This window comes from Melanostigma gelatinosum (assembly GCF_949748355.1).
Source record: "Melanostigma gelatinosum genome assembly, chromosome: 1".
In the NCBI taxonomy this organism is placed as follows: Eukaryota; Metazoa; Chordata; class Actinopteri; order Perciformes; family Zoarcidae; genus Melanostigma; species Melanostigma gelatinosum.
Window position 1 is genome coordinate 7,059,583 of NC_136634.1, and position 18,874 is coordinate 7,078,456.

At 42.0% G+C, this 18,874-nt stretch overlaps 1 protein-coding gene across 2 annotated transcripts in view; it reads left to right on the forward strand.

Annotated features, from left to right (window-relative positions):
- The window catches only part of plxnb2b (plexin b2b), a 92,137-nt gene that overhangs the window by 69,495 nt on the left and 3,768 nt on the right, over positions 1 to 18,874 (forward strand). For both annotated transcript variants that reach the window (XM_079275261.1, XM_079275262.1), the window contains exons 15-31: positions 1,593 to 1,704; positions 2,426 to 2,562; positions 3,010 to 3,192; positions 4,529 to 4,622; positions 5,873 to 6,067; positions 7,514 to 7,693; positions 8,724 to 8,860; positions 9,510 to 9,610; positions 9,978 to 10,207; positions 10,474 to 10,655; positions 13,029 to 13,095; positions 13,385 to 13,531; positions 14,589 to 14,745; positions 15,559 to 15,659; positions 16,851 to 16,935; positions 17,345 to 17,496; positions 17,761 to 17,921. In XM_079275261.1, the coding sequence (XP_079131387.1) occupies positions 1,593 to 1,704; positions 2,426 to 2,562; positions 3,010 to 3,192; positions 4,529 to 4,622; positions 5,873 to 6,067; positions 7,514 to 7,693; positions 8,724 to 8,860; positions 9,510 to 9,610; positions 9,978 to 10,207; positions 10,474 to 10,655; positions 13,029 to 13,095; positions 13,385 to 13,531; positions 14,589 to 14,745; positions 15,559 to 15,659; positions 16,851 to 16,935; positions 17,345 to 17,496; positions 17,761 to 17,921 (2,421 nt within the window). The remainder of the gene's footprint in view (positions 1 to 1,592; positions 1,705 to 2,425; positions 2,563 to 3,009; positions 3,193 to 4,528; positions 4,623 to 5,872; positions 6,068 to 7,513; positions 7,694 to 8,723; positions 8,861 to 9,509; positions 9,611 to 9,977; positions 10,208 to 10,473; positions 10,656 to 13,028; positions 13,096 to 13,384; positions 13,532 to 14,588; positions 14,746 to 15,558; positions 15,660 to 16,850; positions 16,936 to 17,344; positions 17,497 to 17,760; positions 17,922 to 18,874) is intronic.

Consider the following 18,874-nt stretch of genomic DNA (forward strand, 5'->3'; position numbering starts at 1 on the left):
AAAAGCACTAGTTTTGAAGAGTTGGATACTTTCACCTCTTTGGGCCTAAACCCAATATTATTATTATTTCATTTTTTGGAGGGTTTGTCTCTTTAGTGGAACTTCCAATAACTGATAGACCTCTGAAAGGTGACAGTAAACTAGACACTACTCTTTCATGAAGAGTCACGAGCCAAAAAATGTTTTATAAGCCAGAGTTTAATCTTCAGCAATGAATTGTACATGTTTTTTTAAGTAACTACAACTGTCCGCTAAATGTAATAAAAGGTACGATGTTTTCCTCTGAAATGAATTGCAGTGGTATAAAGTATCAGAAAGTACCTCAAAAAATGTACTTAAGTACAGTACTTGAGTAAATGTACTTCCTCCTCTGGGGAATACTGCTGAATGGCCGTTTTTTTAAATACTGTCTGCGGCCACAAATGAGGAGAGCAGCCTACATTCTTTGAGTTATGAATTCACCAAAGCACTGATTTCATTACATCACACATTTGCCACAGCTTGTTGGTGGCCTCTTCATACTGCAGACACTGTGTTCCTCCCAAAAAAACATTGGAATAAACTTCAAGTCTCGCAAATGCACTTCAGTCACAGCAGCGTTCACTTCATTCAAATGGTACATGAAAAAATAAAGCATCCACATCGTCACCCCGCAGCCTCGAGCCAGAACTGTTGACACCTGGCAGGATGGATCCATGTTTATGACTAATTCTTGCCCCGCCATCTGCATGATGAGGCATAAACCAGGATTTATGAGACCAGATGGAATGTTTTTCACCCTTAAATCATCCACTACTGGAGCTAACATGCCCGCTGTAGACTTCATCTTGTTGTCCTCCATGGTCTACAGCACGTTGGCGCTCACTTGCTTTAAGATTTGACAGCTTTTCCACGACAATATTTCATTCCTTCACACATCACTGTCGTAGCTGTTAATTGTCTACTAGTGGCCCACCTGTTAGCCCGAATGATGCTTGCCAGTTTATGCTGACCGGTTTCATCAGCAACACCTATTCCTAGTGGACGTGTTTGCTTTATCACACTTTTCCTAGACTCTGCAGTGTGCTATAGTTCCCAAAGGACTATATTTCTAACATGCTAGAAGCAGCCAATCTGGCATTCAAAAACATAATGCCTTCATATCCCCTTAGTCGTCAGATGAAATTGTTTTATTTTTTTTTCAATTATTTTCACCACTTCCTCCAATTAACGAAAACAAGACAGTACTCATTTGTCCGCCAGTGTCGACAACAGTCAGGTGCTGATTTAGATGGTAAATTTGGATGAAGATTGCATGAGGCCATCTGTTTGTTTTCAATAGAGCAGCCGTGAGTAAGTAGTAGAGACAAGAGTTTTTATTTGTGGAAGTACATTACAGGAACATTAATCAGGCATACAGGTCTTACATGGAGTTAAAACGAGTAATAATCGCTTAGTCAATGGACAACAACAGAAACATGTAATGATTCTCTGTATCTTGACCTCATCAAAAACTATCAATTAATCAAGAAAATAATCAGCAGATGAATTGATAATTCAAATGATTGTTACTTGCAGCCCTACTCTAAAGTGTTTTTTGTTGTTCTGTCCAGCGTGGTGTGTGAGATCGGCCCTGTTGACCCTGTCAATAGTAACCGGGGCCAGGTGGAGGTGGAGGTGAAGGGAGGAAAGAGAGGAACCTCCTCCATCTACTTCACCTACAGGGTAAATACTTACTACTACGACACACTCACTCTCTCTCTCTCTCCTCAGCTGCACTTTCAATATGGAGGCGTAAAACTGTGGACCCAGAAAATAAACTCCTCCAAAAGCTTTCAGCTGATTTTGTTATTTTATTGCCTCTATTATGTTTCCATTTCCTAACTGATGAGCGTTCCTTATCAGAACATACCAAGGGCATGTCATTCATGCAGAATGTACATCCTAATGTTTTGACAAATGCACCGTCGAGATGCTGTCACAGTACAATGGTAATGCACTGTATAAAAAGCCACAATGTGCGTGCATTCCTCTTTAACCAGACGCTGTGCAGTAGGCCCCCTTTTTCTCTCAAATAGCTACGCTGTGGCCTGTTAAAGTATTAAACTGGCTTTTCATATCTCTGCCGCCGCTAAAGCTCCCCCCACAGGGGACTGCTCCTCCTAACTGTTTGCGCAGCAAATTGAGGCAGATGTGTGTGTGTGTGTGTGTGTGTGTGTGTGTGTGAATGTTTCCAATAGACAGCTGGAGTTCAAGGAGGTTGCGAGGAAATGTGTGTAACTTTATACCAAAGCATTGTGTGTGTGTGTGTGTGTGTGTGGTGTTGAGTGTGTGAGCGAGCCTGTGGGTTGGACCTTGTGTGTGCATGTAAATCCTTGCAGGGGAAAGATGAGTATGTATTCATGCTGTGTCTTGCGACCTCGCACCCCGTCTCCTCCCTCACCAGGACCCAATTCCAGAGGAGGTGAAACCCTCTAGAGGTCCGAAAGTTGGGGGCACCCTGATTACCATTTCTGGACGTTCTCTGGACACTGGCAGTAAGGAGGATGTCCAGGTTACCGTCGGAGGGGTGGACTGCACTGTGTAAGGGCTTCTTTTCCTCAATAATTGTCATTCATGTCAAAGCTCAAATCTCTTTCAATTCAGTCTCGTAAATTGATAAGTGCTACTTGTTATTCAGACATTGTTTTCTATGCAAATTCTACAGTATGCACACTTTGAAGCCCATAAATTGATTTTCTTTTTTTACATTTCTGAAGCCAAAATGGAATTGACCTTAACTTTGGTGTCATAAGCATGATTTTTATTTTTATTTTTACTTCTACCATTTGCCTTCGCTGTTGTGACCAACGGTGGTCTGTCAAACCAAGTCCATGGTGACATTTTAGGCAGAAGTAACGGGACAATAACGAGCTAGAGGAGCAGCAAAACCGGGATTTAACAAGCTGTCAGACCGCTGCCATGTTGGCTTCCACTGCACAGTGACCCCGACTCCTGCAGCTAGTTAGTGTTGTGTCCTTGTCTTTGCAGGTTGCACTTCGGAGCAGAGATCACCTGCAGGACAGGAGAATACCGACCAGATAAGGGGCCCTCTGACGCTCTCACTGTCACAGTGAAGTATGGAAAGAGTACCACAACAACCATCCCAAGTGCCTTCCAATTCTTGGAAAATCCCATCGTGCTGGACCATCACCCCAAAGAAAGCTTTGTCTGGTCAGTATAAAGTAGCAGCCTGCAAGCGTTTTACCTCGAATCAAAGTGTTTGTAACATTGATATTTCATTTTACCCAGAAACATGTAGTGTTGAATGAAATTTCAAGGGATATTGTGATATTTTCAAGTTTTGTCCTCGTCATTTTATACCTTCACCGTCTTTGTAGAGGTTTGGGAAGTCTGCTACAACATCTACAGCGGTTTTAAGGGTCCGGTTTCTTTTTTCACTTTCCGATGCGCTCAAACACGAGTGTTTCAAATGATTTCTGTTAGATTTAAGTTTTTAGGCTCGAATGATGGCAATGTTGGTCGGTCCACCGATTTGGTCCAGACTGGAATATCTCAGCAACTATTGGATGGATTAAATATGGTACAGATATCCATGGAGCTAAGGACATGAATGCCATTAACTGTGATGATCCCTGGAATTTTCCTCGAGTTCCACCTTAAGGTTGTTATTTGGCGGTTTGAGTGTCCCAGCGACCATTGGGTGGATTGTTATGAAAATTGAAAGAAATACTTGCTCCCCTGCTTTGTTTGGAAAGCTGTAGGAGGCCCATCCTCATTATTGATGTAATTCTTTCCTGAGTCTGCAGATACAGATCCAATTTAATCATGATTAGTTGTTCAAAATAGCACAATAACATCCAGGTGGACGGAAGCAAATTAATTCTCCTTTAAATACCTCCCACTTTGCATTTGTATTTCAAGTTGAGAAGCCAAAACAGAAGAGCAAAGGCGCATTTGTTGACATTGATGACAAGGTTGTGTAGAAAAGTACTTTTATGGAAAATTTAACACTTGGAAAGGTACCTGCCTTGCTCTCTGCCGTGCAAGCTCCATCTGAAACCTTGGTAAAGGTTATTAATGCCAAAAACCTTTTAGTTTTTTTTAATGCATGATTTGTCCTCCTAGACGTATACCTGTTGTTTGTGTATGTGTGCAGAAAGTTTCCCATACTTACTTCTGATTCGCTGAAGGGGATACAAAATGCTCGTCTTTGATGTTGTACCAAACTGCTTGATGATCTCTGAAAATGGATGCATTAGACGGTTACCTTGCTTTTTTCCGAGCAATTGAAAGCACTAGTGCGCGTGTGATTAGGCACGCAGCCTGGAACAACAGACAACAGATACATGCTGCTTGCAGGCTAAACTAATTTGTTTTTATCTTCGGTGAAAAATGACCCCAGGCGCAATTTAAGAAGTGTGTCTGTCTTCCCGCAACTCTCTCCATGAGCTTGTCTTTATGTGGCTGGCTGGGGATATCTGTTTTTAGATCTCATGTATGTGTTTCACTGTGTTTTCTACATCTGTGTGTCTGTGTGTGTTTTTAGTGGAGGAAGGAACATTGTGGTGACCGGCTCCGGCTTTAACCTAATCCAGACTGCAGTCCTGAAGGTCCAAGGAGACGATTCAATAGCCTTTGAGGTGTGTCTTCCATTTCTGTTTTCTACTCCTTTTATTAATCAGCGTCTCCCCACGTTGATTATCCTCCTCTAAAAGTCATCATTTCTTTGCTCACTTCACACTTTCTCAGAACTCTCAGTCCTACAATTCTTTGTCTCAGCACATTTCTACTTTTCCATCTGCCCTTGGCTGGTCAACTTCATAAGCCTCTCTTGGTTTAAGTCTATCCACTGAACTAGACCCAAATATTTTTGGCTGCTGGCTTGTGGTGAGAACATCTTGATTACATTGTAGGTCAGGTCAGCGGCTCAAAGAAATTAGTTTGTTTTTTTTGGCTGTAAAGACCCTGCATTTCTTGTTTGTAATTGTAAACAGAGACCTCTAGAGCTGGTTGCACCAGCTGCTCGTGACTTCAAACTTAGCCTAGTTACAAAAATGATTTAGAAATTATTGCGAGATGTAGATTTATATATCACTAAGTTAAAATGCGTAGCACCGCCTAAAGTAGTTCGTATGAAGTTATTTTGACCCCTGACTTTTCCTCTACCATGAGGTTCAGATTTGTGGTTTTTGTAATAACTTTTATGATCCTTTGATTTTTCATTCAGTTCTATCATCAAGTCAAAATGGTAATTTATTCAATGCTTTGGTTTATGGATAGAGCCTGGCTAGCTTTTATATCTGTTTCCATTCTTAACTCGCTGGCTGTAGCTTCATACTTATTCGCCATTTCACAAAATGTTGCACTATTAACGTTACCACAGAGCAACATATTGCCTTTTGCCTTGTCCTTTGAAAAACGTAACTGTGTGGAAGACTGTAGGGTTTGGCTGTCACACACAGTTTTGTCAGCCCTGCATCGAAACAATCAGAGAGCGACAGAAATATCACCATCGGTCCAGTGAATGAACAAAGCCAGAGGAGTGACTCAGTGTGAGTTGTGATTCATCAGAGGCTGCTATTCTATGATGGCAGATTGGGATTTTTGTAGAATGACTGAAAAGAGATGCATACTTTTACCTTACCAATTTTACTAAATCAGACTTTTTTCCCCCTACACCCTTGAAACACACTTCCCTCACACAACAAAAGCATTAATTCCCTGCCTTGTTGAAAAACACCCACTGTTTGCTTTTCTCTCTCTCGCCATACTTTCTATGTTGAATACTGCTATATTTGTTTTCTTACTTAATGTGTGCTACGTGTCAACATAAAACTTTGCATCGTTGTTAATGTCCAGTTATGTTTTACTGACCTTCTGATACATTCAGAAAGCCCACGAGAAGAACGACACGGTCATCCAGTTCCGGTCTCCAACAGTAAACAGCTCCCTGAACCAGCCCTTTAAAACCTACATCCAGCTTGACAACTTGGAGAAGGTACTAAAGCCCTTCGACTACCACCCTGACCCCAGCTTCAACGAGCTGATCAAGAAGGTCATCACGGACAGCATCATCATCGTGACTGTGAGTGCAGGCTGCTCGGGTCCCTTTTCAATGCTGCGGTTGGAGTATGACAGCACAGTGTTTCTGAGAAATATGCCTCTTTGTGTGAAGGAATTAAGATAAATGGCGTTATTATCTGACTTGAGGATGAAAATGGAAAATATGCTGAATTGCAGTTGCTGCACCACATTTTCGCTCTTTAGCTGCTCATGTTATGGATGGGCTCCATTGCATAGAAAAGTTATGCAAATAGCATTACATTTAACATTTTAGCACGGTGGGGTTATTCTTTGGGAAGTCAAGTGAACTGAGGCAAATGTACATTAGTAGTTGCATTTATTTCTTCTAACCCTTTTAAATGATAAAAATACCAAATATTGTAATATTCTTAATGCAAATATCTTTTTCTCCGAAACTGTTTTTCCCCAACTCTAGATTGGTAAAGTAAATCCCATGGGTCCTGGGAGGATTACCAGGAAAAAACACAGATTTCTGAAAAACTTTTCAATCACAGCTTTTCATGAAAGCATGAAGGGCGTAGCGAGCTAGCCAAGTGGCTTAGCCATTGGCTAGTTAGCCTGCTAATTCCACTATGCTTTAGGTTACAGAAAACAAGTCCAACAGCGGACCATCTCTTCGTCTCTGTTATAGTTTAGCCTATTCGCAACATTTCTCTCATCTCTCACTCTCATCCCACTACATGGTGACATAATCATGACGTCGGCTGTAAAAGGGTCTACGCGTCACCTGCTTCCAGATTAGCCAATAGCAATAATCATTGTGATTGCCAGTAGAGCGCAGTCGCTATGTAAGGGATAATGTACAGCGACCCGGCAAAAGAACCCAGACACGGTGAGCAGGGAAAGGTTCAAGGTTTATACGCCATCTTATTTCCAGATCCATCAATTTATGTTTCATGAGTCATTAAATCTGTAAAATCTATATAGAAAATATAGAAAAATCTCCATCACAAACTCCAAAGTGGAAGTCCAAGGTGATTGCTTTGTGCAGACGTTGTAAGTATGTAAATTAGGCAAGAAAGGCATTTGCAAAAGGCCTTTTCAATTACTCAGACGCTGGTTTACTTAAAGCTAATTTCACCTTTCTTATATTGCAGACTGCATTAGAATAATTGAAAGCATGTCTGTCGATACAAAAGTGTGCTAAAAGTGTATATTGCAATGCCAGAACTGTGGGATTGACTGGAGCTGTGCCTACAGTGTCTTAACGAAGAAATGACTTAAAAATGTGCTTACAATGAATATAATCTTAATCTTTCTAATTGCTTTCGGCACGCATAGTGGAACAGTGACGAGCTGTAATAAACTTTCCATCCATTACTAATGAAAATATTTTTAATGCTCATATGATGGGTCTACTTGATGGTGTATAAATGCAGTAATTAATTTCTCTTCCATGTAGTTCTGTCAAGGCACTTTAAGCATTACAGTCGATCTTCCCCTGCAGGGTCGGGGATTCTCCAAAGCTATGACGGCCAAAGAGGCTCAAGCGTATGTGGGTGACGTTGCCTGTCTGGTCAACACACTTCAGGATGACAAGTTGTTTCTGGACCCACCTAACAGCACGCCCAGCGCTCGCTCCAGACGGCACCGCAGAGACACTCGGCCCGAGCTGCTGGACTTAACGGTCAGAACAACAAAAGTCAGGCAGACACGCAGTGGTGGAGGAAATATGTCCTAGATCCTTTACTTCAGTCAAAATAATCAATACCACACTGTCAAAATACTCCATTACCATTAAAAATATGTAACTATAATCAGGAAAATGTAGATATGTACATAAAGCAGAAAAATGGCCCTATTAAGTGTCATATCAATGTATGTTATTTCATTGACGACATATGTAGTAAAATAGATGTATACAGTGGCATGAAAAGGAAAAACTCAAATGCAAGTATGTAACACTTTAATTTAAATGTACTGCTTGAGTAAATGTACTTACCGTGCTCAGACCTGCAACTTGGAGCATGTATGCATCATGAATCGTTACTGCACTTCTCGAGGCGTGTTCATCTGGAAACCCCATTCTTTTCACTTGTTGAACAGTTTTCATGTAGCTACAGGCCCTTTTATAATTACATTTAATTATAGCCAAGCCACAATTGTGATGAATACTGTAACCTCTCCTCTGGGTAATTCCTCTAAGTGAGCTATTCCTGTGGCTGTGTGCAGCATAACAAAGGGACACCAACGAACTATCAAAAGGTGCAGAATACTTACATGGAAAAAGATTGATTATGAAGTGTCAAACCCAATGCACACACATTTTTTCAGTTAATGTGGGCCCACCAACTTGCACATATAGCTCTAGCACTTTAGAAATGCGGAAAGGTCCTGCAGTTGATTTTGCAGAACTTTGGGCAATTATGTAGATCCTCCTCTGTTCCAGCTTCCTCTCCAGCGCTGTCGAATCTTTACCATCGACACCTACCTGAATATATCTCGGGCTAAAATGTTAAGAGCTTGTGCAGATAATAAGATTCCCTCCCCCCTCTCTCTCTCTCTCTCTCTCTCTCTCTCTCTCTCTCTCTCTCTCTCTCTCTCTCTCTCTCTCTCTCTCTCTCTCTCTCTCTCTCTCTCTCTCTCTCTCTCTCTCTCTCTCTCTCTCTCTCTCTCTCTCTCTCTCTCTCTCTCTCTCTCTGTGTGTTCATCCACAGATCAAGTTTGGGAAAGGGGAGTGGGTGGTCGGCTCGGTAGAATATGAGAAGAAGAATGATTTGCCACTCTATGTCATCATCCCTGCTGTCATTGTCCCCATGCTGCTCATCATCGCTATCTCTGTCTACTGCTACAGGTGAGTTAAGCTATTTTGAGTTAGCATATACTCTCTTACTATTTTACATAGCTTTTAGATATCTGAACCTCTTGACCCTACTGGTAAATGTCACATAGTACTCAGTTTAGGCCTTTTTTTAAATGTTATGATTTTACACAGTTTTTAATTAGATACCTACACTTTTGTGCCAAAAACTGGGCTTGCACATTTAATGAACGGGACGTTACTTAAGTTCGGGGTGAATTCGACGTTAGAGAGGTGTACAGTAACACCCTGTTTGACCACAAACCCATACACTTAAACCTAACCGCCTACAATGACACACATTAATGCAAATATGGTATTTTTCTCAAACTGTATTGTCATCTTATTATACTGCTTTTAATTTGACCAAATCAGTCTGTGCATCCTAGAGGTTCTCCAAAATAACACAATTTTCAGCTGAATATTTATAAAACGCCTACATCAGTGACAAAGTAATACCAGCGCTAATAATATATTTTTGGGAGACTCGAAGGAAACACTGTGGCTAAGTTATCAGCCAACTGTGCCAACTCAAACCAGAGTCAAACAATGAGATCTCTCAACCTTTCATTCATTCAAGTTTAAATCCTTTCTTTTTTTTGTTTTTTATGACACACGTGTTGTGTTTGTTTAATGTGTTCAGGAGAAAGAGTCAGCAGGCAGAGAGGGAGTACGAGAAGGTGAAACATCAGCTTGAGAATCTGGAGGAGAGCGTGCGGGACCGCTGCAAGAAAGAATTCACAGGTACCAACATTGCAGCTGTGCAAAACCTCACCAATATCGCTGATATCCCTCAAAGGATCCACGCTTCGAAGAAGCTATAAAGCAATGAAGTGCTTCATAGCTCTGATTACATTTCTTGGATGTATTGTACGGCAGTGAATTAAATAAATTCTCCTGCTTAACATCATGTTGTCGTCATTATGAGGAGCAGTTTTGCAGTAACAGTAATGGAAAACAATCTTTCACAGCTGAAATTATTTTCCTGGCAAAGCTCTCCCTTTCGCTGCCTCTCGCAGCATCATGATTGAGACAGACGAGCAGCGCACAAATGAGAAAAGCTGCTTGTTAAAAAGGAATGAGGTACTATTTTCTTGTTTTTATCTCGCAGACTTGATGATCGAGATGGAGGACCACACCAACGAACTGAGCGAGGGACGAATCCCCTTCCTGGACTACAAAACCTACACCGAACGCGTCTTCTTCCTGCCCTCTAAGGACGGTGCCAATGATGTGATGATCACAGGAAAGCTCGACATCCCAGAGGCTCGACGGGCCACAGTGACTCAGGGGCTCAACCAGTTCTCCAACCTCCTGAACTCAAAGACCTTCCTCATTACTGTAATTATACTGCACAATCATGTGAATATGTGAAATATGTAAATGTAAATCAACTTTAAGTATTGGGAGCTGTGGGCAGATGCTATAGTATAGAGGACCCAGGGAAAAAGTCTGGTCAAGGGGCGAGCTGGTTTAGACACTCATGGTTCTCAGATGATGTATCTTAATGACTTTGGTGATCCCGTGGTTGTTACTCTAACGTCATCAGCTTTTGTGCTTCTGAGTGAAATGTTTAACATTGACTGGAATTTGATATGTGTTTGTAGTTTATCCGTACCCTGGAGCGCAGTCAAGACTTCAACGCCAGGGCCAAGGTGTACTTCGCATCCCTGCTGACGGTGGCTCTGCACGGGAAACTGGAATACTACACCGACATTATGAGAACACTGCTGCTGGAGCTGATGGAGGAATACGTCCACAGCAAGAACCCTAAACTCATGTTGCGCAGGTGAGTGAGGAGTCCCTCAGTGCTGCTGCTCAGTACATACTAGAGCAGTCAGATACAATGTCAGTGCCAAGTTTAATATCTAAGACGTTTTGTGCTGCTAAAATGTCCGGATCCAGATTGATGCATCTCAAAAACTATTGAATGGATCGGCAGGAAATTTTATACAGACATTCATGGTCCCCACAGGATGAATCTCACTGACCATGGTGAACATCAGACTTTTTCATTAAGAACCATCAGCAGGTCAAAGTCTTCACTCATGCCTACATCTACAGGATGGATTGACACTAAATGCATGGCTCCCATAGTTCAAATCCTAATGACGTTAGTAATCCCTGACTTTTTTCTCTAGCGCCACCATGAGGTTGGTATTCTTAGTTCTATGTACAATATCTTGTCAGCGCTAGCGTAGATTGCCAGTACAATATTTCATGGAATTCATGTCACCCTCAGGATCAATTGTAATAACTTTGGAGATCCTTTAACTTCCCATCAAGCATCATTATATTTTGGTTAACGACCAAATATCGACCTCAACTGTACTTTATGTTTACCTTATCAGCACGTTAGCTTGGTGATCGTGAGCATGTTAGCATGCTGAGGTTAACTGTCCCTGCTGCAAGTACATCCTCAGAGAGCAGCTAGCACGGCTGTTGACTGTCTTGTTTGGCACATTTTGCCCTGATATCATTAATGTCCTTATATCTAAGCTCTGCAATCAGAATCACTACATATCTCAACCCTGGCAGCAGTATAATAACCATTATATGAGGACTGGGATTCACTTCAAGAGGCAGTGGACTGTTTCACTCTGTTGCCATGTTGAATTTTGCACTGACGACTGTAGTCCACTGCCAAGAGCCAGACTGCTGCTTCATCTGTTCCAGTCCTCCTTCTGTTTCTCCTTCTGTGTTTTTTTTCCCGCTCCAAGCACAACGTGCTGTGTGATTCTCCTTTTGCTATTCCCCTTCATCATCCTCTTCATCTTCTTAACCTATAGATCTTGACCAATTGGGTGAATAGGCTGAAAATTGCTTTTGGTCTATACCATTTTTGATTGCCTTGAATACATAAATCCAATTATATTGGCTTTCTGTAAGAGGCTTAATCTTGTACCAGGAGGATTTTTCAATGGATGCTGTATCTCTTAAAAAATGCTGAGCCTGTTTTATTGCATGAATAAGCTCCAGCTCGCAATCCTGATCAGAACAAACTCATCAACTGAAGTGTACATCACCTGCACCCAACATCTAATCTGACCTGAATTATATTTGAATAATTGAGAGATCAATTGTTATGTTACAAAAAATAGCAATGCATGGGTCATACAGTCTTCAAAAATATGTTTGTGATTCGCATGACACTATTATCACAAATGAATTGGTATTTTTAGGAAGTTGCCAAAACAGCAAATGTTTTTCACTGATACTGCGCAATATTAATTGCTGTGTTTTCTCCCTTGGCAACATATCATAATGCCTTTGTAGAATTAGAGTCTGTCAATAGCTGTCAATAGCTGACTAATGTGACTGAAGTAAATAGCCCTCAGAAAATAATCTTAAATTCTAGCGTTCTTTGTTCTTCACCCTCTCCGCCGCTGTGATGATCATGTCACGGTCAAATCATCCACTGACGGCGGCCTCCTCCTCCCTCAGCAGGACCCACTTGTCTGAACGTAGAGTCGCTCATCACTGCTGGGAGGGGGTTATGTGAATTGAACTGTCTGCTGTGGCTAGGCACGCTGTGACTAGCTGTTGTGCAAGTACACAATCTTAATTATCCCCCAATGGAGAGGCTCATTATGCTGATTAGGCCATTGTGCCAACACAAGCCCCCTTATATACAAGACATCTAATTAGGCATGCTAGTAGCTAACGATAGGCGCCGACGGTGGGTATGTGACATTAGCATTGGCGATCTGTCAAGTGACCATTGACTTGATTTTTTTTTTTTTATCAAAATATCCTGACATGCTGTGCAGGAATTTCCCTTGTTGACATTTTGTAGATGCACATTCTTAAGAAAGTATTTCAACTTTTTCTGGGTGAAACACAGTAAACATACTTGAACAGAAAACACAATAAACACCAAAAACATATTACAAAATATGTATAGACAAATGCTAAAACCCTTATATGAGCTCACATTACATACATTACAAGTAGTGACTATTTATCAGGGTTAGCTCATGGATTCAGAATTTAAGTGTCATGATTTGATTTTGAAAATTAGATATTTCATATTGTTTTTCATAATTTCTCTAATAAAATTATGTTTGCACAACTTATTAACATACAGCATCAATACACCAGAATGATTTAGTTGTATTCTCACAATGATATTAAAAGCTGTCCATCTAATGTGTTTCTCCAGGTCAGAGACGGTGGTGGAAAGGATGCTATGTAACTGGATGTCTATCTGCCTTTACCAGTTTTTGAGGGTAATAAGAGTTTATGGTCACTAAAAATGTATCATATGTAATCTGTTAGCATAAATACTTAATTGCTGATACAGGAAATGTATATAATGACATGCTACAGCATTAAACTGTGGGCTAAGTGCATGGATTTCTCCTTTTCTTTCGTTAGTGCTCTGTATTGACAATGTGCATTTATCTGTCTTCTAAACTGCTAATCACAACAATTAGCTCCTTGACAACATCTGAGACGTCTAAAGGGCTTTGTGTGTGTGTGTGTGTGTGTGTGTGTGTCTGTCTGTCTGTGTGTTAGGACTCTGCAGGAGAGCCCTTATACAAACTGTTCCGAGCCATCAAGCACCAGATCGAGAAAGGGCCCGTGGATGCCAGAGTGAAGAAAGCCAAGTACACCCTCAATGACACGGGCCTGTTGGGCGACGATGTAGAGTACTCCGTCTTGGTGAGATGGACGGACACACACACACACACACACACACACACACACACACACGAAAAGACCCCACACTCACACACACAAACTGGTAAACTCAGTGTCGGAAAAACTGCACACAGTGCTTTGAGATTGCATGGTGTTTTGTGCCTTCTGAGCAACACAACCATGCGCACACACGCGCGCACACAGTGCAGTTGCCATGGTAACCACCAAAAATCCCCAGGGCGCCTGCCCGCTTTTGTGTGACATCCATTTTCAGTGTCAATGTTCTCTGCTCGAAAACGACACAGGCAACACATTCCAATATAGCGGGGAAATGCATGGCTTAGGTGAAAGTACTACTTGTTGGTACAAGTGTAGAGAACCAGCTACCTCCACAACTTCTCCTCGACCTCCCAACCTGCACCCGCTCTGTCTATTTGGGCAGTTTACGGAAGTCAGGAAAAGCCTGCGTGTCTCGCTTTGGTATCGTGTTTCGGTAATGGAAGCTAATGTGAACACACAGCTGTTTTCTGTTGAAGTCAGCACAAATAAAAAGACCCATGGGTAATGGCGTTGTCGAGGACAATTACCAAATTAGCCTGAATTACACGTCTCCTGCCGTGATGGATCGCCTTCTGCGATTGAATTATAGAAGGAGGAAAAAAACTCGATGGGCTAGATTTTACAGGCAGACACCGTGTTTCCTTTTGGCTTTTATTCCCATCGTGCTCGTCTCTTTCACCTCAAAGACGGACAGACGGGCTGACGAGGTTTCTATTGCGAGTGTGTTGCCCGCCCCGATGTTCAAGTCTGTCGAGTGGTCAGTTAGTTATTTCTGTGTGGGAGGCGAGGTGGGTCAGCGTTTGCACCCGCTGAGCCTTGGTCATTAGCTGGCCATGGTGACAGGAGTCCTTCTCAGGTGTCACCACACAGCGCGCTTACCATGACGACAGCATCCTGACAGAGGGTCTCTGTGTGTGTGTTTGTGTGGGAGGGTGGCCGGGTAGGTGCATGTACGGATATATCTGCCATATTATTATCTTAGAGGCTTAATGTGTCTGTGTGTGTGTGTGTTTGCCAGACCCTGCAAGTGCTGGTGCAGGGCGAGGGTCCGGATGCGACGCCCGTCAAGGTGCTGAGCTGTGACACCATCTCGCAGGTGAAAGAGAAGATCATTGAGCAGGTGTACAGGAACCTGCCGTACTCCCAGCGGCCCAAGGTCGACAGCGTCACACTGGGTGAGTAAATGAGGGCGCATAAGAAGAGGATGAGCTGGAGCGGTAAATGTCTAATGACGATGAATAATGTAAGCGTTGCAGGGAGGGAAGAGGACATCCAAATGGAGACGCTATTTCAGTCCTGACTGAAATGCCTTTTTAATTAAATCAGAATGCATTTGTCTAAATAGATAATTGATTATTCATTTCATTCTAACTTCATTTGATAGAATGGTTTTTCTGTCTCTGTTTGTGGACGAAAATAGGCATCACCAAAGGATGAGAAGTTATTCAGTGTCAGCAACATAAAGATAGCCTTCATCCCTAAACAAAGTTTTTGTTCACGACTGTAGTCGGGAACCTTGGGGACTGACTTGAAAGGCAAAAGCTCTATAGACATTTTCCAACATCAAAGGCATTTTTTATTCCCACACAGACTGTAGATCTCATTCCTTTATACATTTTAGATAAGCAGAGATCCGTCTTCTTTCGTGGTGAATCGGAAAGACAGCCCCCTTATATGTGGTGGTACATGTAAATGAATCATATGTCACAGATGGTGTTGAGCTCAGGTCTGCAGTTGTGGTGGATTTTTTTCTAGATTGAAAATGTTGCGGTGCAAATCAAAGTTTGGAATTAGATTAGAGAGAGATTTATTTCATATTATTAGAGAATAGCCTCGGGGTAACAATGACCCATGGTGAAATAAATGCAAACCGTATTGAAAGAAAGAACAAAAGTTTGAAGTATGGAGACAATTTGCCAAACAAGGCAGCTCACCTCCACCAGTAGCAGCGGTGATTGATTGACTTTCTCTTCCGGCCTTCATCACAGAGTGGCGCCCGGGCTCAACAGGACAGATTTTGTCAGATCTGGACTTGACTTCACAGAAAGAGGGCAGGTGGAGACGCATCAACACTCTGGCACACTACAACGTGAGTACTGACAACATTTTAGTGTCTTGATGAAACATATTTAAAATAGAAGGGATGTGAGGAGGCAGAGGGGAAGTAAATAGCTATATGTGGGCGTGTGGATGTGAATGATGTTGCCTATTTTCACCCTATTTCACTCAAAGCTGTACATCTTGTGTCACAGTGTTGTGTATGAAATCTGTCTTCTGCACATTTACGCATCAACAGACATCGTGTGATTATTTGATGAATGCTCTTTTAAGCTAATTACCCTCTTTACACCCTATTTACATGTCCATACTGTTATCCACCAGTCAAATCAATGTGTAAAAACATGTTCATTTTCTGACTTGCTTGGTGATAACAACATGCCAGCGTTCACTAAAACAGAGAGTTAGATGAGAAGATTGATGCCCTGTTCACATGTGTATGAAATATGAAGCTGCAGCGTGTTAGTTAGCTCAGCACAAAGACTGGAAACAGGGGGAAACAGCTAGCCTGGCTCTTAATTAATGAGCTTTAGAGTTGCTGGTAGGCATATTATGTTACTGCAAGAAAAACAGACTAGCTGTCATCCCGTTTCCAGTCTTTGTGCCAAGCTAAGCAGCAGATCAATGTGTGTCCCTTAATCAAATATATAAGAAAACACAACAGAGGTCTTTTCCTTCAGTGTTTGCCATCGTCAGTTCAGCAACATGCCAACAATTTCTTATTTATCACCACCAGCTCGTTGAAAGTGCCTGGACTTGGTTTGTTCTCGTCAGCTCTCAGTGGCGACAGAAGGCCACTAAATCTTCTTGGCACTGTATTGATCCAAGTGAAATAAAAGGTCACTCGCAAATATCCCCTACTTGTCCCCCTTTTCTCTCCTCTCTCAATGGTACTCCTTCTTTTTCATCCTACCTGCTGAGGTCTGGCAGTTGTTCTTAAAGGACAACCTCGCTGCCACAGATTCATTGGTTGTGTCAGATTAGTGCTAATCACAGTATTTGTGGGTTCAATAATGGGTTGACGCTGAAGAAAATGGCCCTTAAATACCCCAATAAAGGCCCAGCGTTGCTGTCCACTCAATCTCATTGATTGTGAATTAGTTCTGGGCCACTAAAAGAGACTGCTGTCCTCAGTCACAGCACCTATTAACGTGTGGGAAGTAAGTGTGTATTGTACAGTGTGAGTTTTCTGTCGGACAAAAGACTGTTCTGTGCATTCCAGGTGCGAGATAACGCTACATTAGTCTTGTCCAAAGTGTTCTCCGTTCAGCAGAACTATGACCAGAACCAGGAAAACCATGAAGAGCGTACGTATCTCTAAATACACTCAAAGTGTACACATAGGCACACACTTGTTGAGACAAGCATACATCAGGTGCGAGCTTGAGAATACAATGCTTGTCTTTGATTCTTATCCCCGGGGTTTTTGTCAACATCCTCGCTCTCATTTAACATGTTAATGCATGTTTTATGTACAGCGCACTTTGAGATTATGCTGAAATAATATGCACTTTCATCTTCTGCCTTTTTTTATGTGCATTTCAGAATAGTTTATTGTTTAGCATTTCTTCTTGGATATTCTCTCTGCATCCAAATTCAGTTGACAAGCACCCTTCCTCTTTATCATCTGAATATTTTCTGTGAGAGTGTGTGTGTGAATTATTAAATAATCAGAATCATTAGAAGAAAGTCTTTTTGTTTTTCCCCCGCTCACAGGGAATGCTCTGTTGGAAGATGACAAGGTGTTTCACATGGTGAGGCCGGCAGACGAACTGGACGAGATCAAATCTAAACGAGGGAGCATAAAGGACAAGTCGATGACCAAAGCCATTACAGAGATCTATTTAACGCGACTCCTTTCTGTCAAGGTACAAAGACGGGCTCATTTGTTCAATCAGACATTTAAGTAGTTCTCTAATTCCTGGAAAACAACAATTTGTGCTTTTCCAGGAACAGTTTTCAGTCAGCCAACTTAAATTGATGGCTTCTGGCAGAAAATGCTAAAATACTCGCAGAAAAGCCTGAATATCTACACTGGCACTGCCTGCAAATAGATATATCTCACAGCTATGATATTTCTGGCTCTGCTCTCTGTCTCTGCCCTGTCTCACTTTATTTGTGGCTCCTTTCAGGGAACACTGCAGCAGTTTGTGGATGACTTCTTTCGCAGCGTGCTGTGCTCTGGGTCAGTGGTGCCACCGGCTATCAAATATTTCTTTGACTTCCTGGATGAGCAGGCGCTGAAACACAACAATGTGGATGAGGAGACCATCCATATCTGGAAGACTAACAGGTAAGAGTACTGTACGTCTGCATACACAGATGCTCTTTAATTTGTATGTACTGTACAGTAATTAGTGGTGGAGGAAGTCTTCAGATCATGAACAATAAGCTACTATTAGGAACTTTCATTTTGTGTCGATTTTTGGCGGTCCCTGTGCATGAAAGCGGTAGTGTTTCAGAGCAGCAGATTCCCTTTAGAAAACCTCATTTTACTGCGGCAGGGTCTGACAGGCGGACCTGCTCGGTTCTTGTTTCTGGTTCTCCCGTTCCTCGCTTCCCTCCAGTGGGCCCAGCAATACGGCCTGGGCCTCCAGCAGCGTGCTGTTGATATTGGCTCCCCGCGGGGACCAGCAGAGCAGCGAGGCGAAGCTCTGCTCCTGGCCAGAGGGGGAGCTGCCGCTGCCAGGCGCGGAGCTCTCACCTCCTGATTTTGCCTGGAATCCGACCCAGTGGCACCGATGGCTATCATTAGGAATAACTACATAGAAATCTCCTCGCTGATGGTCTCATTTACTATGTAGGTCATGTCGACACATCAGTATTATAATTTAGTAGAACTGCTCAACTCATAGACGTTTGCTTTTTTGGAAACCACTTTGATAGAGCGTCGTATGTGTAAGTTTATCAAATGTTTTTTTAATGCAAAATCTTATTTTGAAAATTAGGCCTAACTAGCAACTATATCTGTCAAATGTTTGTAGTAGAGTAAAATGTACAATATTTCCCTCTAAAATGTATTGGAGTAGAAGTATAAAGTAGCATGAAATGGAAACACAAAATTTGTACTGTACGGTGCTTAACTAAAATCTCCAGAAGCATGCACACACTGTCTAAGTCTGAGCAACACCACACATCCCGATGCCTGAGATACAGTCACTCTCCAAGAAATAGAACCTACTTGTCCAAGAAAGAGCTGAATACAAATGTACAATTTTAGCTCACTTAGTTTGCATTTGCAATCTC